Source organism: Apteryx mantelli, chromosome 5 (genome assembly GCF_036417845.1).
Source record: "Apteryx mantelli isolate bAptMan1 chromosome 5, bAptMan1.hap1, whole genome shotgun sequence".
NCBI classification, from domain to species: domain Eukaryota; kingdom Metazoa; phylum Chordata; class Aves; order Apterygiformes; family Apterygidae; genus Apteryx; species Apteryx mantelli.
The window spans coordinates 22,875,653-22,900,640 of NC_089982.1; the positions used below are offsets into that span (position 1 = coordinate 22,875,653).

General features: G+C 40.7%; 1 protein-coding gene across 7 annotated transcripts in view; it reads right to left on the reverse strand.

Moving 5' to 3' along the window:
• Nucleotides 1-24,988, reverse strand: part of LOC106492019 (bifunctional heparan sulfate N-deacetylase/N-sulfotransferase 4) — a 114,492-nt gene that overhangs the window by 30,618 nt on the left and 58,886 nt on the right. For 5 of the 7 annotated variants that reach the window (XM_067297636.1, XM_067297637.1, XM_013951723.2 and 2 more), the window contains 2 exons: nucleotides 19,106-19,291; nucleotides 17,159-17,287 (listed from right to left, as the gene is read on the reverse strand). The exons of 1 other annotated variant lie outside the window; for it this stretch is intronic. In XM_067297636.1, the coding sequence (XP_067153737.1) occupies nucleotides 17,159-17,287; nucleotides 19,106-19,291 (315 nt within the window). The remainder of the gene's footprint in view (nucleotides 1-17,158; nucleotides 17,288-19,105; nucleotides 19,292-24,988) is intronic. One more of the 7 variants, XM_067297640.1, reaches the window with a different exon arrangement.

Below are 24,988 nucleotides of genomic sequence, written 5' to 3' on the forward strand. Positions count from 1 at the left end.
TGTTTCCTGTAATGTCCTTTCCTCTGGCTCAGCCTCCTGCCCTGCCCCATGCTGGAAAGCCCAAGAACAGGGATAGGCCTCGCATGTGGATGTTACTCCTCTAAGGGGAACTTGTCGTTTGCTGTCTTTGTGCAACATCTCTATTTTTTTCCCCCTGGCTTCTGCCCTTCTTAGATAAAATTTAGCAAGAAGGGAAGAATTAATTCCTGTAAAAGAACTAAGTGCATGGCTCAACATCGTGCAAAATGGACACGTTGGGAAATGCATGGTGCGAGCATCCTTTTCATGTAGAAATATGGTAGTTGATTTACTGCCCCTTTCCTGCGAAAATGCCTCCTAGAAAAATGGATTTTGCTCTTCTGTCTCTTTCCATTGTGCTAGGAAAATGCTCTACAGTTGCTCCAAGAGCAGACTCATAATTGGATCTAGATGGCAGCATGTTGTATTTCTGAATGTGTAAATGGGATGTCATGGCTGAGAAATGCAAAACTGTCAACCGTCCATTTACTAATACCAAGTAGCTCCATGCTAGGCTGACCACAGAAATACCTCTCGCAATTTCAAGTGTTTAATATATTTCACATCCTGACAGCCTCCTATTACAGATTACAGACTTTCCTTGTACCTTATGAGCCAGAGCCCTATTCACTGATAATGAATCCCCGAACGCTGGGGCCCTTCGCGCAGCTGCTTGTGCGGGAACACAAAAAGGAAGCGGGAAGTGAGATTTCTGTGTTGACAAAGCACTGATTTTAATAATGACAAATTGTTTCTCTAGAATTCAGCACTATTCATATTCATGACCCTTCTGCTACTGAAGCAGGTCATTTATATGCCTGAAAATCGTTCTTTTACTTTTACTCTATTTCCACTCTGCACACTTTTATTTTTAGCATTCTTGACAGGATAATCAAATATTTTTCCAAACATGATATCTAAAGAAAGCAAGGAAGGCAGTATTTGGGAAGAAATTCTTGTCTTTGAAGGGGAAACAGATTTTGACCAGTATTTTATTTCCCATGCCCATATTCATTAGCCATTGTGAATCAATGGTAGTATAAGACTTTGGGAGAGCTATATAGATGTCATAGTGTATCTATGTTGTTTTAACATTCCCTATTCAAAAAGGAAAATTGTTTCTCATTTACCTAGGAAAGTTTTCTACTTTTTCATTATTTACTTGGTATGATTAAATGAATTCTTTATTATCAACACACAACTCCTGTGCCTTCCTCTTTTCCCTATGAGAATAAAATATCAATGTTTGGTTTTTATTTTCTAATATCTACTTAATCCTCACTTTTTAAACAAAGGCTAAATCATGACCACACTTCAATAAAGCAACTGTTTCCTAGGTTGTATGCATATTTGATACCCTTGAAGCCTGTGGTCCTAGATGAAGAAAGTTAGTTAGGAGATTCCCCTCCATTAATTTTATATATATATATGTATATGTTTTCTTGTATAACCTGCAATTTAAAAATGTTTACAACTTATTTTAAGACATGCTATCAGAGCCTCCAAAAGATGACTGCTGCTGTTGATGACCTTATAAAATCAGTGTATAGCTGCATGTGGAAAAAGTGAATGGATTTTTATTTTTACATCTGTTCATTTGTCACACTTGTACAATGATGGTCAGTACATCTAATTATGGCCGAATTTTAAAGAGTTCTGTGCAAATGCAATGTTACCACCTACATCTGTGGGTACTATGAAGTCTTTCCAAAAGTCTAGAGCAATTCAATCCTCCTGCTATAAAAAAATATTTACACTTCCAGGGGAAACTTATGATACAGGATTTTTCTTTATCTGTTTTCTCACTAAAAATACTTCCTTAGGATATAAACTCCTTAAAGAAAAACTCTTCAGTTTAGACTTGAGAACAAACCCAACTTCTAATTATGCAAATGCACCAGATGAAAGGATTTGGGTACCATTGTCTCAGGTCAGATTTGTATACCAACAGTTTCTGACAAATGATAGAAGTATTATCAAAGAAGCAGCCTTGAAGTCTCCAGTTGCTCTGGACTTCAGATTTCAAAGACAATCAAAGGAGCCTGTATATGAAGATAGCTATCAATAACGCATTTCACTGACAGCATGCATTGCACACTCTAACTTCTATCAAGCAACAAAAAATACTGATCAAGGCTGTCAACTTCCTTAGTCATAATCCTCTGCAAATAAAAATCAGTACACCTCCAATTACTCATACCAATTAATAATTTGGGTGTTCCTTGTCATCAGTTGGATACTGAATTATATCCTACCCTCATTGCCCAACTATAGTAAACTGAAGTTCTGTCTACTAGTGCACTAAAATAACAATAGCTCTCCTTTAATTTTCTTCATGATATTGTACTGATCGTGCAGACTCTGCAGCAGGAGGGTCTGCCTGGGCTGGTGGGCAAGTGATGCCTCTGGCCATCCCTCCACAGCCTCCTGCAGCACCTCTGGAGGGGTGCACCGCAGGCAGCACCTGTGCAGGGTTGCAAGCCTTGTATTTATCACAGCTTAGGAAAACTGCAACATAATTCTAAATAATGTTGTGCCTGTTCTGTGTATATGTGTAAAGTAATTCTGGGTTTGGCTCTGCGGGAATGAAATAATGGCAGCACTGCCATTGGCAGCGCTCCTCAGATCTGAGAAGGACCAGATACACTCCTCAGAAGAGGAGTGCTGGGCACTTGGCAGGAAACTTCATGATTGTCTCCCCTTGAGGACCACTACTGATGGTGCAGCAGGCCCCCCCGGGCCACTACCTACTTTGCCCAGGTGGGAAGTCAGCTCTGCCATGTGCTGCAGCTGATGGCATCCAGCAGCACCTACTCCTATTTCTTAATTTTCATTACCCAGCGAAAGGGACTGTGCACAGCCAGGTATGTCACGCAGACTGTGCTGCAATATGAAACAGTTATGGAGGACAAGGAGTTGCTGTGTGACACTAAAAACCCACTGGTTAAAAGCAATAGCTGGACTGGATACAGATGAAAATACTGAGCTTGGCTTTACACCCTGTGTATGGGGAGACAACAGATGATATTCCAGTGCCCAGCCTCAAGCTGTGACTTTGGACCAGCCTTGTGGGCAGCCTGCAGGCTTGCTTTTTTCTGCCTTCACTAAACTTTCCCCCAGGTTTGGCATTATTTCCAGGGAAGGGTCAGCTTTGCCCTCTATTTGTGTATGGTTGTTCCTAAATGCCTGATATCTAATTAAGTAATGACATGTTTTCATAGTGTACAGATATTGCAGATAACCCAGGAGGGACTGATGTTTAGTGTAGATTAAATATCTTTGCAGCAGAAGTAATTACTTTTCTAGAATTTCCAAAGTATCTTAAGGGGCCTCTTACTTGGGTGAGTGCAAAATAGTCATAGAAAATTTCTTCCTGTTTGACTTCTAGTTTAATGGAAGCAAACAGCTCTTTCAGTACTTTGCTTGAAACATCATATTTAGGTTTTTAATGTTAAACCTCAGTTATGTAGATCCCAGGAGATATGATGATATATAATTAAGAAAGTGTTTGCTCTCCATGTAATACCTGTGTGGTTGCAATTCCTGGACAAGAACAAAAGACAGTGCTGTTCAAGAATGTGAAAACAGCTAGATAGCGTTCAACTAGGGGCACCAGCAGCAGCCAAGCTGCCAAATAACTAATACAGTGGTAATAAATATTCATGGCCACTGTATCTGAGCAAAGCAGCGCCTGCAGGCTTATCAATGTACCTGGCTGTATAGTCTCTTTAGGTATGTGCAGTGGGTCACCCCAGAGCACTCCTTCAAATTTCTCTCAGCTGCAGTGATCTAGGGTTAAGGGTTTTTTTTTGTCATCCTACACCCTGGATATGGCCCTGACTATGCAATTTCTAGGGAAGGCAATATTTCTGTGCAGGAGGAAACAAATTCTGAAATAAATTTGGAAATTCTTAAGGATGGCAGCTGCCCACCTTCAGGAAGCAAGGATTTGCTTTAACTAGCACTGAAGGGGCTTGGTGTTGCTCAGGGGCTGTTATGTTTAGCACCTGGCAGTTTTAATACTGCAAGAGGAAGCTCAGTATTTCCCAGGTCACAGCCCAACTACAGCATGTTACGGGGCAAGTGGTCCTGCCAACTTCAGTAGGACCATAGTAAGTTCAGTAGCAGCCCATGCTAGTACTTTCTTTGACTAGTTCTTCAGTCATTTTTTTCCTCTCCATTTACCCTTCCCTTTAATGAGTTCAACATCATCCTCCAGGCTGGCTGAACTTCGGGAGAAATGTGGTCATGTATCTACTAATGGCAAATAACGGTCAAAGTGATCATTAGTTTGGATAAGCATCCATAAATGTGACTTTCTCTGTTTTTCCTGAGACAGATGTGCTAAATAAGATCTGACTCAATTCATTGCTTCATTCAAAACACAATTAATGTCTATTATCATTAATGTGGCACTTCATAGTCTCCAGGTAGAGGAAGCTAAAATCTCTCAGAACAATACTGACATTCTCTATGAAAATTATTGCACAAGACCCAGCATACCACATAAATAGTTGGAGAACAGCTATAAATCACCTCCTTTAAACTAAGGCCTCATACAAACACTGATTAAGTATTTTCACCAGGATACTTTCTTTCAAACTGCAAAGAAAGAAATGCCAGGCAAGCTGATGTAAATTGGAGATCCAGGAGACTTATCATTTGTTTTCATAACTCTTCCAGTGTCGTGTTGCTATTCTTGCAGTTTTATGAAGAGCTGACTACTCTGTTATGGAGCATTCATAAATGATGATTAATTAATCCATTTTGGTGGCGTATTCTGAGCAAACAAACCTCTGTTAATTTAATTCTCCACTCCTGATTTCAGAGGGAAAAAAAAGTATTTTCAGTTCACTAGAGGATATAATATTCTCAAAACAGCCACTTTCCAATTAATTTTGAATGGCGAGCATAGCAAGGAAATTTTGTTCTTGTCCATTTACTTCTATTAAGGATTCATTTTCAATAATCAGAATTCTGAGTCAGCTCATTTTTACCTTACAGGTTTGTTCCTGACACTTTAATAAATTATTGTATGGTGTGTGCTTGAAGGTAACAGATTCTTTTTCTTTTTACCCAGTAACCCTCTTGTTGACACAGTCATTCATTACTATTTCTGCCATCACTAACTTGCTGGGAAGTAATACTGATAAAGTATCATAATACATGGTGTAGAGTATCAACTTGCATAAAGAAGGAAAATGCCATGAAAGAAAGAGGACAGAAAGAAGGATCGTGCATTATCCTTGAAACATTTTCTTCATGCTCAGAGTTACAAGTTAATTAGTTGCTAAATATGCTGCTGCTGAGGGCTTGAGTTTCCACAGGATAATGTTTTCCTATACTACCTCTCTTCAGCTGGGGTGGCCATGTGGGATGAAGAAAAAAGAATGATTTAAAGAAAAAAGTTTCAAAAGCCTGAGCAAGTATGAAATGGATTTGATCATACACCCGGAGCTGGATGATAAAAGTGGCTTCAACTTTTATGTTTGTATTATAATTTCTATCATGTTATCAGTGCTTACAGGACTTGTTACAAAAGGAAGTATCTTTGGTGGGGAAGAGGTGATTGTGCTGTAGATATATTTCTATTGAAAGATAGCACACTACAAAGGAACCTGCATGTTGCTTGTACTGAACCTCAATACGTGCTGTGGCAGGAAGAAAACCAAAAGTGGTGTTTACAGTGTCAGATGTGCAGAGCATATACATTTTTTCTGAATAAAGAAGAGATATCACTATCAGTCTCTTCCTCTGGCAAAAGTTACTGGCTGCCTCCTGCAGTTATTGCTGGGACTGCTGTCTTGAGCAGGCAGCTCTGGCCAGGATGCCCCCAGTATGGTAACTTCATGGTCCTCTCTGCAAGGTCAAGGGTCTGGTCACATGCTTGTACTTCACTGTATCATTCACTCACATGGGAAAGCATCTTTACGTTGTCTGTGCAGGACAACGGGCCCTTCCTTAAAGGAGAATAAGGCCCTAATTTTTTTAATTTAACTTGTATTTCTGACCATTAAAACAAAAATAAGTTGGTGAAATTCTGATATAGCTGGTTAATAATAAAGCTCCCTTTTACTTTGGTAGAATTAATATATGTCACCTCTCGTGTCCGAGAGCAACACACCTCTCCCTATATGCAGCAGCTGGCTAATTATGGCCCAACAAATATTGACCTTTTTGTCTGGTGGAAGGTTGCTTGCTTGCTTTCTCCTTTTCCTGAAATATGCTGAGATGCTGTATTCACAAGGCCCTTATTAGAACTGCATTATGAATTACTTTTGGATTGCAGTTTTTCCTACAATGCCCAAGGTTATTTTTATTCTTTCTACAGCTATGCTCAGAGAAACAAAGCAAATAAAAAGAAAAATATTATTAACACAAGATGTTTCGCAATAACACTCCCAAATCTCTTGCGGAAAGCATAAATTAACCCCTCTCTGCATTTACTTTTAATATTCTGAAGCAATAACATGTGATTCTCATCTCTTTTTGTGATGAGTGAGAGTAGGAAACGCAAAGAACAAAATGTTCCAAGTAGGCACATGTGGGACACACAGCATCTAGGTCTGACAGACTGGCAATGAACAATAACCCTTTAGTTGCAGTGAGATTTTAAAAATGCAAATGCTTTTAAGTGGCCTTGAAAATTAAAAGCATACCATGACACTTACAAAGAATTTGCCTCTCTCTGCAATGTGTGATCACATTTTGTTTGAAGTTAGAATAATGATGTACTTTATTCCGGACTGGCTGTAGCTCCTTCTGAGCTGAGTTCCAAGTTACCTTTCAATCACAAGCCTGATCTCCCTCTCCACAACTAAATTCCCAGAAAAGAAACTAATCTTCCTGAAATTCACATGCCACCTTTCTTCTCGGGTTAAAGCTTCTTAGGGATGTTTGACTGAAGTAGGAAGAGGAGTTTAAAATTAGTGTTTGTTTTCCTTTTTTCTGCTACCTTTTTTTTTTTAAAAAAAAAAAACCCTTAAATGCCATTAGCTGCACATATGACTTATTTTTCTGGCTTTGTTGAGGACAAGCCTTTCTGCACAAGGTATGAGTGTGTCTATAGACACTTTGTAGTGATGCAGGCGTTTGGAAAATGCGGTGGCCTGTGCAAGTCCTTCATGGAAGGAGGCAGTGGAAGGCTGAATAAAATGCTTTGCCAGAACAAGTAAAAGGAACAGTTAGCTCAGCCAAATTCACGTGCGCAACAAGGTGAAAAAGCAAGGAAGAATAGGAAAAGAAAAGTGATCTCATGAATGAAGTCACTGGATGTAATGAACTGCCTGCTGCTTGGTGGAGATCTGGTTAACTGCTTCTTGAGGGATATCTGACCTTCGTGGTTCAGGCTACAGAAAATCTTAATTCATCACATCCAGTTGTGATCAGGACAGGGATAGGAATGTCTTGAGATGGTGGGTTCCCACACTGTTTCCACTTTTTGGATTTAGCTGAAGGTTGGGTCACACTTTGCCAGAAACTTTGTCCTTGCGCACACAGCAAGGTGTGCACTTATTTCTGTTTCAAAGTTAAGCTCATGCTGACTCTCAAGGGGAACTCGTGGCTGTGACCCTGAAACGTGGCTAGAGCTGAGCAGAAAACAGAAGGGAGAGTGGAGGCAGGAAGGGTTAGCTGTCAGGTCTTGGAGATGAACAGATAACAAGGTGATGCCAACTGCACCAGGCTGTGGCAAGTAAATCCAATTAACTGACTAATAAACTGAACAAATGGGTTTTTATGGGTCTTTTCAAAACCTGGTATGCTTGTTTTTGCTTTAGTGTTTGATCTGAGGTGCCTTTTGTGTTGTCACTTGCTGGCTTAATAAAAAGCTCTCTGGCTTAAAGACTTTTTTTTTTTTTTTTTTTTAGGAGAAATGACTCTCCTACTCTTGTTTGTAAGGGTGATAATATTTAAGGCTGTATTTATTAGCTTATCTTGCTTGTTAAACATTTATGATGGTTCTTTATCATCTGTGAACCAGGGGAGTAAAGGAGGCAAACTAGAAAACAGATTCTGGAAGACCTTGAGGATACTGAAGATGTGATATATAGAACAGTCTGTAAGAGTATGCTTTAAATATGTCAGAGCATTTCTCAGGAGACTGAATGCAGGGCAATGGTCAGGGAACATGGAGTGAACCCACTTATTTTTGAGCCTGACATACGGACGTAGAAAATCTATAGAAAATTTAAACTCTCCAAGGGAGCTCCCTAAATTGCCTTGTGAGAAACCTATTTTTTGCTTTTAAAAGTATTTTAGTTTAGGAACTGTATGTTATGAAGATTTTTTAACTAAAACTTTTTAATTTATGATTTTTATTATAAATGCTTTACCTTTTTAACCAAAGAAATGGATTTGCTCTGCTCATCCCGTTTCTCCACTCCACCTCATGCTCTTGTTTTTATTCATAATAGCAGATGATAGATGTGACCATAATACTTAGAAAATGTATTACTCTGTGACTGGCACATCACAGCTTTCATAGCAAAGCTCTTTCAAAAGGAAGAAGGTATCGTACTGCAGATGGATTTTAATGCCAGTTAACATGTCTTCTCTCTGTACCAAGCATGTCAAAGACCACAGAAGCATGTGTAAAGTTGGTTGCAGTTTGAAGGCAAGTGATAAAAAGACAGAAAAGCAGTATGGCCCAGTGCTGGTGACAGGAGCAAAGAGGAAGAGGAATTTCCCCAATACATCATGGGAATGGGTAGTTATTCTAGAGGAAGATTAAGCGAAGTGAATAACGAGAAGCAGAATAAAAAGAAATGCTGACTGAAAGGGACTGAAATGTTGAACTTGTGGAAATGAAATCTGCCTTAAATTTTTTTTATGTTTACACAACCTGATGAAGTAAGAAAAGTACCTCAAAATGCTCTAAAAAGGCTTTGAAGAATTAGCAAGTTTTAGGAAGAGAGAAAAGAAAGTCACAGTTTAAAATATTTTTTTAAAAAAGTAAAATAATTAAATGGTGTTTTAAGTTTTTCTGCTGAAGCAGTGGAACTCCGGATACTTGCTGAAAACTTCAGAATTTTTTTCTCAAGGGATCAGGTTCCTACAGTGCTGTTCAGGGCCAAATGATTTTCTGTCATGTTTATGTAACTGTGTAGCACTAGGTTCAAAGATTCTAAGGCCATGATATTCCTCTAGTCTGATTTAAAAAAAAAAAACAAAAACAAAACAAAAAAACCCTTAGACTAAAATAAGTGTTACCTAATGGTTCTGAAATCCTTTCGCTTCTGCCGGTGAGCTTGTTTTTTGAACCTGCTAATGCAGGCTGCTGCTGCAGCCGGTACAGCATACACTGAGCCCAGGCTTTTGATTCCCTTTACGTCTTTGTAAGAGACAAAGGATGAGAAAGACCAGAAGTGCCAAAGCTTTCATTTTCTGGGAAGAAAACTGCCAGCCTGTAAATGAATGTGCAGGGGTGGCTAACTTTTTTGATGGTAAACTTCTGGCTTGAAGATATGTTTTGAGTAGCAATGTACCTATTGTTTTAAGATCTAACTAGAATGAATATAGAAATACTTGCTGTCACAGCACAGTGATAAGAATTTGATTTCTTGGTTTTGAAAAATTATTACTAATCAAAAATTAGACAAGACACACAGTTTTGTAAATTTCTTTTTCTGCATATTTTTTGACTGATAGAAGTTTTAGTTATCTTCTTTTCCTCTTCCCTTGTGTCTTTCTATTGATTGCAACTGTTAGACTTTATTTCACACTGCTTTATTTTCACCACTGATGTGGAAGTGCTGATGCTATGCTTTTTAGTTCTATCCTAACTAGGATAATGTGAATAACTGATTTTTGAGGCTGTCAACCTGTAAAGTAAGTAACATTGATCATAATAACATAACAGTGGTTAAACAGCTATCTTTTGTCTGGCAAGGGAGAAGAAAATATTTCAGTTGAATGTTTTATTGCTTTTTTTTTTTTTTGCATTAGAAGCTAAAATAAAACTCCAACAGTCAGCGTAACATCTAATTTTCAATGCCAAACTTCATATGCATTTCCTATTTGTAAATACATCAGAAGCTTCTTGTTAATATTCTAAGCCTTCAAATGAACGTAATCTTTTTGAAAGGAGCTAGATTGATAACTTTTGAAAAAGTCCCCCTATTCGGGTTTAATTCAAACCCTGTTTGTTCACTGAGACCTTTCCCACTAACTTTGCTTTGAGGTCTGTGTGCAAAGACTAGGTAGCCCAAACTTGAGGCTCAAACACCCTTCAGCATTAGCCGGGCCCTGGGAAGGTCTGCCTGGGAGTTCTTGTCACCCACATTAAAACTCAAAGGAAAGCTGGTTTGATTTGTCTGTCGGGCTGGAATTTATCCCTCCTTTGCATGCCTCTAAATTGTCTCTGCCAGACACGACTCATCCTTAGAATTCATCAATTAGAGAGTGAAAATATCTGTATGAACCACTGAGCATTCAGTACAAGCTATTTAAAAAATAAAAATAAAAAAATTGGGAGGTCCCCTTGACAATCTGTGTACAAACTCTTTATCCTAATGCAGTGTCACTTGGATGCTTCTAATTTAAGCATCTGGTATTTCTTTATGAAAGTGCAAACACTTTTAGTACATGAGCTTAATATATATTTATTATGCAATTGTTGGAGTTATCTCCTTCCTGAGTAATGGACGGGTTTTCAATAAACCCCTTGCTGCTTTTCTTTGCAATACATTAAATTTTTTTAAAAGTGAACTTGACAAGGTTCAGGAGGTCAAAAAAAGAGAATTTGCGAGGAGCCTTGGAAGTGGTGTTTTCAAAGCTAGGAAAGGGGAGCAGCTATCCAGTTCTGGTCCTTTTCAGGATTTAGTATCAAGTTCTTCATCTCATGAAAACGTCATTGTCCATCCCTCAAGGCCACTTCACAAACTTCTCGCATGTGAAATATGTGGAATACATAGTCACAGAAGAAATCACGTTCAAGTCAATTTAGGTTACTGCTCACCATTATCATTAAGGTTATCACAATCTGGCCCTAAATTAGTTATAAATTCTTGCTATCTGATACAATATTCCTATTCAGTAAATTTACTACCCTACACTTGATCATTCTTGGAATGTTCTTTAGAAATCAAACTGAAAAGTTATTTAATCAAAACTGGATTAGTTATGTTGCATTCTTACTTGCACTTGTTTGGGGGGTGGGGGGTGAAATAGATTTTAACTGGATGCTGTAATAGCCTTAAAGCAGGGAGTCCTCTGCTTTATCCCTTATAACCTAGGTTCATTGCTGACTCCCTGAAATTCTGTTAAAAACACAACTATAAAACAAGTCACTGCTTTGTGCCTGGAAAGCCTGGTCTTCTACCTTATCCAAGCCAGTTACTTTCCTGAAGTGGGGTTGTAATGCAGATGCTGTGCCCACACAGTGAGCAGGACCACAGCCTTTCGCTTGTTCTTAACCCCTCCGGGGACTGCTGCAGGCTCAGTTAGACATGATTGGTGATCCGTTCAAGGTACAGGTGTCAATGAAGAGAAATTATTATATCAATGGTTACGGAATTGAAAGCATGCAGTGCTCCAGAGATTAATAGTGGAAGTTATTTTTGATGTTTCCTTTGTTCTGTTGTTTTGGGGTTGCTATTCATGCTAAGCTTAATTATCACTTAATTATTCACTTATCATGCATCCACGTCTCTCCAGATTAACATATACTGCAACTTGTTCAGGGGCTTTTAGGTTTCTGTTTCTTTATTCCTGACATAGTGAGGTAGAAGGCCAGAAATATCTGACTTCTAGTTTATTTTTAGACAGCTAAATAGCTGTAATCCACAGCAAAATGTACTATAGTGCTGACTTTAATTAAGCCACTTTAATAATTACTAAAATCTAAAATAGTTTGAAAAAGACTGTTTAAAATGGGGAAAAACCCCTGCAGTAATTCTATTTACGAGGGAATAAGGCATGACTTTTCACTTCTGGAAGCCTTGCCTCAAAATAAGCATAGACATAAACTGAAGTATTTTCAGCTGTACTCTTGTCTTCTCTAGCCACTGAATATATGTGGTACAGCAATACCAATTAGTGTAAAGGGACTCTTGCTGGACTAGTAAGGTGAAGTAAGGAAGCCAGTGGGTCTGTGCTGGATGGGGAAAGGAAGGAGGGGAGAAACTGTATGGTACCTACCTGCATTTGTTTAGCTGGTGCTATTAGCCTACTTTTTATAAGTAATAGGTTCACCTATGTGTCACTATGGCACAATGAAAGAGTGACAGAAGTTTTATAGCTTTAGCTGTTGTTACAGCTTCCATCATCTCCAGGCAGCAGCAGCAGCCAGAGATGCTTTAGGAGGATGATGCTTTGGGTGTAGGTGTGTGTAATGAAGTATGAAATGCCCTTAGTTGTTGCCTCCAAAAGAGCAGCCAGGAGCAAAGCTGCACTGGTGTTATATGTGCGTGATCAGATGCCAGGGCCCAAAAGGGAACTTGGAAACAGTTACTTGAAGATATTAATGTAATCATTAACTTTTTAGGTAGTCCTCTTGCCTCTTCATTTTAATTTGCCTTTAGTTTGTACAAGCTTCCTCCATACTTAAATACATGCTTGATACTTTATTCAAGCATAAGGCCATTCAAATGAAAATTAGGCCTTACTCTCAAAACCTCTGAAAAAAGCAGCAGATATCTGAGCTTCTGACTGTCAGAAGGAATGCTGTGTTCACCCCGTCCAGAACTTAAAATAGATGTTTTGGGAAGATGTAACTAAATTGCACAGCTCATGTTTTTTTTTCTTTTTGGTTTACAAAGGACATTAGCAATAACTCATAGGTTTATTTGTTTTTGTAAGGACTGCTTCTAGATTTTTTTTTTAAGCATCTAAAACCAAAATGCTGTTATAAGTCACATCTAACTTGGAAGGGTAGCCCAGCTATTGTCTTAGACCCATCTACAAAAAAACCCCAATGTAACAATTGGTAAAAGCTGGGGGAAAAAAACCCTCAAAACCCGCACAAAGCCGCAATGATGAGAGATGAACTTGACCAGAAAGCCTCTCGCAGCACCTAACCTTGCTGATGATGGGGAAAGCGTCCATGACGGCAGAGGTGGCGGTCCCTGAAGCAACCACCTGCTGGAGCTGGGAGATGGACGCTATGGATCCAGACTCTTTTTGCTCCCGTGTTTTCCAGAATGGGCCAGGATGGTGAATGACCAAGCACAGCAGGGCCAGTGATTAGCTCTGTGAGGAGATTTCTAACCCAAGGCCTTTCTTGGACTCCGGAATATGATTTTTTTTTATCATAGTCACACACACAATTTGTAGATGTCATGGTAGCCTGGCAGAGCTATGAAAGTACGTATACGTTCAGTTTCTTTCAGCAAGCAGAAATAGTTTGTCCCATCTTTGCACTGCAGGAGAGCACATTTGTCCTGCAGCAGGGCTCGCTTCCCCCTGCCACATGCACAGCACTTGCACGCGTGCTAATTGCAGTTGCACACATGGGCTGAGACCAGACCCCAGCAAGGAAGGCACGCATGCAACCCAGTGACAGTAAAATTGATAGGAGCTACGCTAGTTCAGCAAGTCTCCTCCAAGGAAAAGGTCTGGGCTGTTGTTTTAACAGAGTAAAAGAAAAATATATATATTTTAAATGTCAGTGGTTATATGCCATACAAAAATAAACAATGGAACAGACAATTCCTTTCCTGCAAAACCTGAAATAGGATAACTGCAATGATACATAAACCAGCCTACATGGAAGAGTGGGGGGTGGCTATGTGTTCTAGTTAAGATTTTATTTTATGGAAATGGCTTCTATTCATGAGTTACATTAGGCATCTCACTCAGTGTGACTCAACAAAAATGGAATATTTTTATAATTATGGTTTTGAAAAGCCTTTCCACTCCACATAGTTGCTATTTCTATAATCCATTTGGAGAGCACACATTGGTTTATGCTGTACTGTTCTTCATAAACTCCCAAAACTGCATAAATCGATATCCAAATACTAGGAAGGTTCATTAATGAGCTCAATTGTGTGAAAGACTTCTAGGCTATACACTGGGAAGCCTATCATTGCTGTTCCAGTACGTGCTGCTGCCAGTTGGGCTACACATCGCATTCAAAGCATATTTCTTATTCAACTGAATTTGCAGTTGAGCAGTGGAATAGGCACTGTATCGATACCTTTCAGAAGATGCTAGGGACTTCAGGATCCACACACCAGTTCTGAATAAAGAACCCCCAAGTCTCCACACCTTCCCTTACTGTAAGTAAGAGGGATCTCTCTGGTTGTTCCTCTGTGAGATGCTGGCACAGCAGAATACCAAACTCCAAAATAAAAGGGGTGGGGGTACATGCACATAGATGACTTTGTTTCCTACCTGTTCTGAAATGAGACTGGATTCTGCTTTCACTCTTGCCAGTCAGTGCACAGAGGGTATGGTACCAACCTGACTTGAATGATGGTAAGGTTTTGTGGTATATCTTACTTCAGCTCACACATGATTAAATTATATTTCTTCCTGTCTGAGTAAGCACTATATTGGAACAGATTCCTGCTTAGCTCAGAGTTAGGGGAATGCATGTCAGTATTTCTGTTGTGTGGCTCAGCTCAGTAGAATATCAGTTTTGAGGAGGGAAGATAGAAAATTCAAAGAAGTAGAGAGGGGAAAAAATCAAGCATTAACAGTATAGATATAAAACTGTTTTTTTCAAATCCTACACAATAATACATATTACACTTTCAAGTTATTAGAACACAGCTTGGTCAAAACAAGTGCCTACACTGAAGATCACTGAAGAAAACCTCCCCAGCCCTCCCTCCCTCTTTTTCTGTTTTTGAAAACAGTCCTTTAGCTCTGTCATGGTCATCACAGATGTGTAATTGAATCCAGAATACTTTGCATGCCATTGCATATTGTCTTCACAGGGAAAGTACCATCTCTGCTGCATCACTCCTGAAACCTTATTATCACTACATGACAGGCTATAGCACTGCTTCTCTTGCATCTTCTGTGTGTTTGTGCTGCATGGCTAGCTGGCGTATAGCTGGGCAGCCAGGGCGCCTGCCTCTGTCACCCGCAGCACTGCCCTTGGGGTGAGGGGCTGCTCTGGAGAGGGGTTTGGCCTTTCCCCGGGGGAAGGCAGCGGATGGGCCTGTGGGACGCTTCCAATTCACAAAGTGAATTCACAAAGTGCCCTTCACCATAGCACCAGCCTGTCTTTTGAAAGAACGTTTAGACGCAGTTATTGAAAACCTTCAAAGGTTATGATTTGTAATGAACTGAGCAACTGCAAACTTGTGGCTTCCTGGTTATTTGCCATCCACAAGAAAGGAAAGCCTGAGATTAGGGGGAAAAGTGAGCATGTAGGGGAGAGAAAGAAAGGGAAGTGGCCTGAGCATGCTGGAAAACTTGGGAAGGCAATGGGCAAAGTTAAGTAGATATGTAAAGTCAAATTGACCCAGGAATTAGGGATATTTTGGGTATATCTCTTAAAATGAAAAAATACTCTGCTGTACATTGCTGAACTTCCCACCCCTGGGGAAAACTTCAGATGGTAAGTGAAAGAGGCATAGGTAATAAAGTATGATGAAGCTAAGGATAAACTCCAACAGCATCCCAAGACAGTGATGAGCCAAGTTACACTCAAGCAAGCTAGGGGAAGAAAAGCCCCTCTGCAAGACAGCTTGGGTAAACAGAGTAGGGATTTTTTTTTTTTTTTAAACTCACAGATAGTGTCACACATATGGTATAGGAAGAAAAAAAAATCCTAACAGAGGTGTTTCATTTCTTTAAACCAACGGAATCGCTTTGGCTCAGACACTAACTTGCTCCCCAGCCAAAATTTGCACACATAAGCATCTAATTATAGGACACCAAAATCTATATTTAAATCTTTAAAAACAAGTGACCTGGATTTGAGAGCCAGTTCCAAAGGAAATTTCTTTAACTCTATAGAGAAGTCAATGAGTGCTGTAACTTAAAACCACTGAAAATTAGGCCACCTTGCAGGACACAAGGCATTTATCTTGTGAGTAGTATATCTTGTTTGTGTAGAAGAGGCAAAAGGGAGACAATGGTAAAAATGATTGGTACACATTTTTTTTCCTCTCTCCTTTCTCATTGTCTATCCTTCTTCCATCTCTAGGCTGCTGTCTCCGACACTACCAGGCTATTGTTTCTTGGTAAGAGAAATATGGCTTCAAACTGTAGCAGTTGCAGTCTTGTAACTTTTCCTCCTTGTTCCTTAGCAAACACCACCACACCTACACACATGTGCCCACACATACACACACAAATATATGACAGCATGATGTCTTAGCGTGGCACAGTTCAGACTTTTATTGAGAGACGAAGTCAGGGGATAGCTGTGCAAATCATCCTAAGAAAGACTGTCACTTTTAGTCAACCCATATACATGTGTGTAGATATATGTAGCTTATATCTCTACACACACATATGTATACATACATAGAGTTTCTGGTTCATGTAATCTTGACTGGGGGGAAAAAAAAGTAACCTTGAATAAAACAAAAGTGTTCTCTGGGAACTGCTTCTGATGCTGTTCTGCAAGTCCTTCTTGTGAACTACCATCTTTACCTATGTACGCTTGCTTCAACTTAGCATTCATCTAATTTCATCTTTTTTTTCTTTTTTTTTGGCTGCTTTCTGCAACTGCTAGGCAGTGCACGAGCACTAGAAGGCTATGCGCCAGTTAAGGTAATTCAACCTGGTTTTAAGAACCCACAATGGGGAAATTATATCAGCCTGAAGCACTGGAGTTTCCATTAAGTTATATTAGGAGTGACTGCAGAGCCAAGATTAGAGAAGGAGGAGAAAGGAAAAGTAGAATAAGGTCATGCAGTTTGCTCTACCCTTATTGTTTTCTTTCAGTCTAGGTTAGATGAGTCAGAGCTTCCCCTCCCTTACTGGGAGCCAACGACAGGTTGGGAAACTGTTTGAAAATGTAATGAATGCGTTTTCCAGTAACTTGTCTTATGTAGGTTAAGACAAGTTAGAAATTAGCAGAAGACGGTTTCTGCTTATTTCCTCTTAGACTGTTTGGTACCTCAGAGCAAGGGGTTTCGATTTTATTTCCTAAACAGGATCACAGAAGAAAACTCTCCTCCCCTCCCTCTTCCCTGTTATTCATCTTGTTCCAAGAATAGTAAAAGAAGGTACATACAGGATTCAGGAGAACGGTGAGGAAGAGTTCACCTCCTTGGATACTTTTGTCCAGTTCCTGAGGACCCCCAGGGTATTCCTTGTAAAAAATAGTATGAGTGAAAAGGCCACAGGTCTGTCGAGGGAGCACCTGAGAACAAAGTAACAGTGCCACTGTGACATTAACTTATTTCTGCAAATTTACATTCATCCTAATCCCTCTGGCAACTAAAAAAAAAAGAAAGAAAGAAAGAAAGAAACTCCAGCCCTTTCTGACTCTATATTCTGGTACGTTTGTTTACGGCCTCTTTTGTGCCTTCTCTGCTCTAGTTGTAAGCAAATGCGGTTGTGCAGATGTGGAGAATTCCAGATGCCAGCTGAAAAGCTGCAACGCAGATGCGTCCTGAGCTTTCATCCAGACCATTTTATTCGGCTCATACAATAATAATTAAGGGTTTGTTTCCTGGCATTTGGAAGAGGGGAGAGAGGAGGAGGGGAAAAAAAAAAGTCAAACCTCTCTTCCTTTAGTAAGGTTAGTTTATTAAAAGATAAATAGTGCTTCTTGGCCATCTTCACTATCTCAGGCAATTAATCTTGCTGTTCTTGAGACACTGAACAGAATTTGTACTCAAGGCTGCAGACCCAAAAGAACTGTTGCTTCATACTTTCTTCTGTCCTGAAAGTCAAACTGAACCCCTCATTCCTGTTTGTGAAATAAGTACAGGGACTGGCAGGATACTTGCATGAGACTCTCCCAAGGTCAGTTCTGTGTCCCATCATAAATCATGAGATTATGTGCCAGAATTCAGCAAGCTGGCAGATGTGGGAAAATACACTTAGCTAAAACATCTTGCTCTTAGAGACATAATATTAGCTTTTTACAATTAAAGGGCACTGAAACAGTGAGTAAAAAAGAACTATCAGGGCTTAGGGATATTGCCTAATATATGCCTGGGTATAATTCACCTAGGGAAGGCCTTTGGTTTCCCACCAGTCAGTGTTTTTTCCTTCCTTTTCTACTCAGTTAAATCAACAAATAAAACCTGTATTTGGGAATACATTTTAATACATGTGTAAATGTACCGCTGAATTTAAGTCTATTCCAACAGTAACTGGACTCTGTGCTGTAACTTGTTATTTTTGATTAAGGCGTGCTGCTTTTGTCTCATTTGGGAGATCGAAATTTTGACTTCATATGCATAGGCAATATTCAAGTCATCTGGGGCTTTTGTATATATTCCATGACCTGGCCTCAAAAGACTTCTAACATATCTTATGCATATTTAATTTTTGCAGTTGCCTTTCACCCATCTCAGTCTCATGGTCAGCTCCATTATGCAATTTTTTTTTCCTCCAAGCTGCAGTATAGGATTGCAGCTGGCTGGTAAGGTAGGCCAAACTTTTGCACATTTTTCTGGTTGTCTTGTAGTTGAAGTGTATATGGGAGGAGATTTCTCTCTTACCCAAATACACAGCCTGAAATAGGCATGTGTCCAGTCCCTGGTTATGGGAGTTTCAGAAGTGTATCTCAGAAACAAAACTTGGCCCCAGAAAAGTGTCATGCTTGCTGGAAGAGATTACTTACACCTGTTCATCTTCCCAGTTGATGGATTTCTAATCCTTTCATGCATAAAGATGAACCAGACCTTGCAACATAGGTCTTAGGCAGTTTAATGAATTTCATAATATGTATTTATAATTAAGTTGATAATTGATTGGACTACAAGTACATTGAGTTTCTGAGCTTTACGTTTGCAGTTGCCAAAGTTTTTGTGTGGGGTGGGTTTTTTTTTTGTTTTGTTTTTTTAACTTGGCTGCGTAACAAATGCACTCTTTTGGCATCCTTACAAATCCTCCATCACAGAGACTTTTAATGATTGCTCTAAAACTTGAAGCATTTGGTTAAAAAATAGCATACTCCTGAGTCACTTAAAGTAATATTGCTATGAAGCATGGAAATGCAGTGTACCATGATGCCATTGTGGATGAAGCCCCGTCTGTACCGTGCAGGCTTCAGGTGCGGGTATTCTTCCGTGCTGGTCACATGGATGTCCCAGACTTTCTTCCAGGCCTCGTACAACTGCATGTGGACTGGGTAGACCCCTGAGTGGTGCGGAGCCACCGCGTACCCCATGTCTGTTGGTATACCATGCTCCTGTGATACAGCAAAGGGAGGAATATATTTAGGAACAGAAAAAGAACGTGTAATTATTTGAAAGGCTTTTTTTCCTTCTATGTTCCTTTCCTTGTATGTAATACACACTAAATGTTAGGGATGAGGGGAGCTGGGGTTACAGCTTGATAACTTGCAGAGTGATAAATATTCTTCTTGGATTATATTGAGTTATTGTTGCATGGAATAGATTTGCCTGCCTGTTCATTACGTATTGTGTGTGTTTAAATATATGTCCTATCTTATGTCCTGATTAGTTCTTTTTAAAGGTAATCCAGGAAGCTGATACTGTTAATAAGCTATTAAACAGTATTAGAGCAATAAGCAGAAAGAAAAACTTGTTGCTCTGATATTTGTGGTTTATCCTTTCTTTACTAAAATAAGAGCAAAATTCCTTACTGCTCAATTTTTCTCCATAGCTTCTGAATCTAGTTGTGTTTTCCCACAGCATTAGGATAATAGCAAAAAAGCTGGACTTTGATAGACATATTTTCCATTTCATAAATATTTATTCAATTCATTTTCTGTGACGAAATATATGCATTCTCATGCACACAATCTATATGTTATCTTAAAAATATCTTCTGATTGAACAACGGGACGGTTATCTGCAGGCAGAAGGAATTAAGAAAAAAGCTTAAATGTGAGCCTGCTGATCTCCTATGCACGTTCCCTTTATTCCTAAAGCTCTCCTGCCTTTGTTCTGTTTCTAATCCCTCTGGTTTCCGACTTAGTGTGGGCTGTCTGAAAACCTCATCTGATGATGAGGTCTGATAACCACATCTCTAGAATGGAATATTTTTAAAAGAGTGCAAATTATTTGAAGCGTCATCTATACATGAGAAAATAAGGTAATTAGCTTCATTTCTCTGAGTAAATATTCAAAAGTACAACAAACATTTCGTCACCAGCTACTGACAGCAAACAAACAAACAAACAAACTGTATTCTGCCTTTTCTCCTTTATGCTGGGATTCGTTTCCTGCAGGCACCGCAAAGGCCTGTTTGAACTCTGCCACAAGATCTCTGTTTTCAGTGTCACTCTATGGCTTTTGCTGAATCCCTTCCTCCAATGCAGGTATGGATGGAGCTGGTTTTATTTCCTGCATCACATTGTGCTCAACGATTGCTCAGCTCAGGAGGCGCGAGTTGGTCTGCGGCTCCTTCCAAGTGGTCCTGACTAGCAAAGCCCTGGTGGCAAGCGGGCCAGGCTGCTCGGCCAAAACCCTTAACCCTTAAAAGCATCACCCCCTTTCCTGCCTTACAGCTCCCTTAAAGCACTTCCTTCTCCTGCCAAAAGAGCTGCTAACGCTTGGAACGCATTAACCATTTTCTGTTCATATATAATTGATATTCAGAGGCAAATGGCTAAAATGTGAGATCATAATTTTTCGTCCTTCCTCCTGCCCACATTATCTAATAACTGTTGATTAGTTTAATCCCAGGAGTAGCAGGTTCTGCTGGGCATCTTCAAGTACTTAACTATGCATAGACAGGCTTTTGTTTCATTGACAAAATTAAGTTAAACCTACGGGGAGCACTTATTCTTATATTGCATAATACAACCACTTAAAATTATCTGTTCCGTATTAGTAAAGACCTTAGGTTACTGGCTGATCTTGAAAAAAAGAAACCCAAACCCACTCTTCTGAGAGCAAAATGCGTTTAATGCTTATTAATGTTGTCACCTACCTGAAAGGCATGAGCCAGTTTAGGGGTGAAATGATGAATAGCTGTATAACGAGAAGTGTCAAATCATTCTTTGCTCTAACTTTTCCATGAGCATGTATAAAAGAACAAATTACACTAAAAGATTTCTGAAATACCTGGGCTTTTACGAATAGGGTAGAATAGTCTGACTCTGAATAATAGTCTGAGTAGTCTATGATGCTCACACTGTCAAACATACTGTAGTATCTTGCATCTACAGACCTTCACCAAGACCTGCATAAAGTGTCTTGAGATCTAGCTAATGAACATTGCTCTGAATGATGTGTCAAAAAGTAGGTACCTGAATGAACACATGCAAAATCCCATTTATCTACCTATTATTTGCTGCTGGTATTGCCATAGCAACAGGATGGTGAAATGGAATCTACCATTCACAAATCAAAAAGGCAGCATTTGGTAAGTTCTCAATATAAAAAGCTAATTAGCCTCTGAATGCAAACTGCACACTATATGTTTCCTCGCATAAATACACATCAGTCACTCAGATACCCAATATGATTTTAGGAAGAAACAACAACTAACCATAATCAGATTTTCTTTGGCCAGTTTCATGTTCAATTTACTTGAGTAAATTAAATATCGTATGGCCTCTTTTAGCAATTTCTCTTGCTTTAGTTTTTTCGTTTTTGTTCTTGAATTTAATTTGGAATTGAGAACTAACATACTAAAGAAGGGGCATACATCTGAGTCCAGGAAGGACTTAATACAAGCTGTCAGGCAACACAGGAGATTCCAGAGTGATTTTTTTTTATATATATATTCTAATGAACAATTTGCTACAAAACTTCACCAAGTTATTTTTACATTTGAGCTTTCCATTGGTGTTTTCATTTCAAAATTTGTTCAAAAACTGTGTGTGCGTGTGTGTGTGTGTGTGTGCTTATGTAAAACTCCTGGAACTTTTTGGTGCTGAGAAGAGCAGTGTTATGTTCTCTTGCACTCCAGCTGGGATCCCAGAGCCATTAATTCTGGACAGGTTAAATTGGCTTTCCTATTTCACTTGTACATTAAGAGATTATTCCAATTGTAATTTAAATGAAAACATAAGCTGAACCTGCAGTAATGTCTGGGCTGGACATTGCACAGTAGTGCCTTTTAATTGGACATTAAAAGAGAATTACTGCTACAGCCTGGGAGATAGGGGGAAGATGATTAAAATGGTTCTTGTGGGTTTTTGGCAGAAAACTGACTAGATGATTTTATCCGTGACTGCCTTAAAATGTAAGGAAAAAATATATTTAGTAGCTGAACAAAATAGATCAATTTATAAACTAAAATATAAGCAGGTAAAACTTAAAATCAAGTAGATAGTAATCAAGAAACATATCACAGGAAAATACAGAATCACAGAATGGTTGAGGTTGGAAGGGACCTCTGGAGATCATCTAGTCCAACCCCCCTGCTCCACCAGGGTCACCTAGAGCACGTTGCACAGGATTGCATCCAGGCGGCTTTTGAATATCTCCAGAGAAGGAGACTCCACCACCTCTCTGGGCAACCTGTTCCAGTGCTCTGTCACCCTCACAGTGAAGAAGTTTTTCCTCATGTTCAGATGGAAGCATCTGTGTTTCAGTTTGTGCCCGTTGCCTCGCGTCCTGTCGCTGGGCACCACTGAAAAGAGTCTGGCTCCATCCTCTTGACACCCTCCCTTCAGATACTTGTACATGTTAATAAGATCTCCTCGCAGCCTTCTCTTCTCCAGGCTAAACAGGCCCAGCTCTCTCAGCCTTTCCTCATAAGAGAGATGCTCCAGTCCCCTAATCATCTTTGTGGCCCTTTGCTGGACTTGCTCCAGTAGTGTCACATCCCTCTTGTACTGGGGAGCCCAGAACTGGACGCAGTACTCCAGGTGTGGCCTCACCAGGGCTGAGTAGAGGGGGAGAATCACCTCCCTCGACCTGCTGGCAACACTCTTCCTGATGCACCCCAGGAGACCATTGGCCTTCTTGGCCACAAGGGCACATTGCTGCCTCATGCTTAACTTGGTGTCCACCAGCACTCCCAGGTCCTTCTCCACAGAGCTGCTTTCCAGCAGGTCAACCCCCAACCTGTACTGGTGCAACCCCCAACCTGACTGGATGTCACGGGAGACAGTGTCAAAAGCCTTGCTGAAGTCTAGGTAGACAACATCCACTGCTCTCCCCTCATCTACCCAGGCAGTCATTCCATCAGAGAAGGCTATCAGATTGGTTAGGCATGATTTCCCCTTGGTGAAGCCATGCTGACTACTCCTGATCACCTTCTTGTCCTCCACATGCTTGGAGATGGCTTCCAGGATGAGCTGCTCCGTCACCTTTCCAGGGATGGAGGTGAGGCTGACTGGCCTGTAGTTCCCTGGGTCCTCCTTCTTGCCCTTTTGGAAGACTGGGGTGACATTGGCTTTCTTCCAGTCTTCAGGCACCTCTCCTGTTCTCCATGACCTTTCAAAGATGATGGAGAGTGGCTTAGCAATGACATTCGCCAGCCCCCTCAGCACTCGTGGGTGCATCCCATCAGGGCCCATGGATTTGTGGGTGTCAAGTTTGCTTAAATGATCTCTAACCCACTCCTCCTCCACCAAGGGAAAGTCTTCCTTTCTCCAGACTTTCTCTCTTGCCTCCAGGGTCTGGGGTTCCTGAGGGCTGGCCTGAGCAGTAAAGACTGAAGCAAAGAAGGCATTCAGTAACTCTGCCTTCTCTGCATCCTTCGTCACCAGGGCACCCACCCCATTCAGCAAAGGGCCCACATTTTCCCTAGTCTTCCTCTTGCTACTGATGTATTTGAAGAAGCCCTTCTTGCTGTCCTTGACATCTCTAGCCAGATTTAATTCCAAACGGGCCTTAGCCTTCCTCGTCGCATCCCTGCATACTCTGACAACATTCCTATATTCCTCCCAAGTAGTCTGTCCCCCTTTCCACTTTCTGTATACTTCCTTCTTCTGGTTGAGTTTTGCCAGGAGCTTCTTGCTCATCCATGCAGGTCTCCTGCCTCCTTTGCTTGACTTCCTAGTCATAGGGATGCAGCGCTCTTGAGCCTGGAGGAAGTGATGTTTGAATATTAACCAGCTCTCTTGAACACCCCTTCCTTCTAGGGCCCTAACCCATGGGATTCCTCCAAGTAGGTCCCTGAAGAGGCCAAAGTTTGCTCTCCTGAACTCCAGGGCTGCGATCCTACTTAGTGCCCTGCCTCCTCCTCGCAGGATCCTGAACTCCACCATCTCATGGTCACTGCCCCCAAGGCTGCCCCCCGACCTTCACATCTTCGGCCAGTCCTTCTTTGTTTGTTAGTACGAGGTCCAGCAGCACACCTCTCCTTGTTGGCTCCTCCACCACCTGTGTCAAGAAGTTGTCACCAATGCTCTGCAGGAACTTCCAGGACTGTTTGTGCCTAGCTGTGTTGTCTTTCCAGCAGATATCGGGGTGGTTGAAGTCCCCCATGAGAACCAGGGCCTGGGATCGTGAGGCTACTTCCAGCTGTCTGTAGAAGGCCTCATCAACTTCCTCTTCCTGATCAGGTGGCCTGTAGTAAACACCCACAACAGTGTCACCCATGCTAGCCTGCCCTTTGATCCTTACCCATAAGCTCTCGACTCGCTCTTCATCCACCCCTAGGCACAGCTCAATACATTCCAGTTGCTCTCTCACATAAAGAGCAACTCCACCACCTCGCTTACCTGGTCTGTCTTTCCTAAAAAGCACGTAGCCATCCATGACGGCACTCCAGTCATGCGAGCTATCCCACCAAGTCTCTGTAATGGCAATGAGATCATGGCCCTGCAACCGCACACAGATCTCTAGTTCTTCCTGTTTGTTCCCCATGCTGCGTGCGTTGGTGTACAGGCATTTCAGAGAGGTGATCGAGCATGCAGGTTTCCCAGGAGGGGTAAAAGAGGGTCCTCCATAGCCACATCCCACGCGCACTTCCCTGGCTGCATTCACCTGCTGGAGGCGTCCTGACTTGAGTTGTCTTA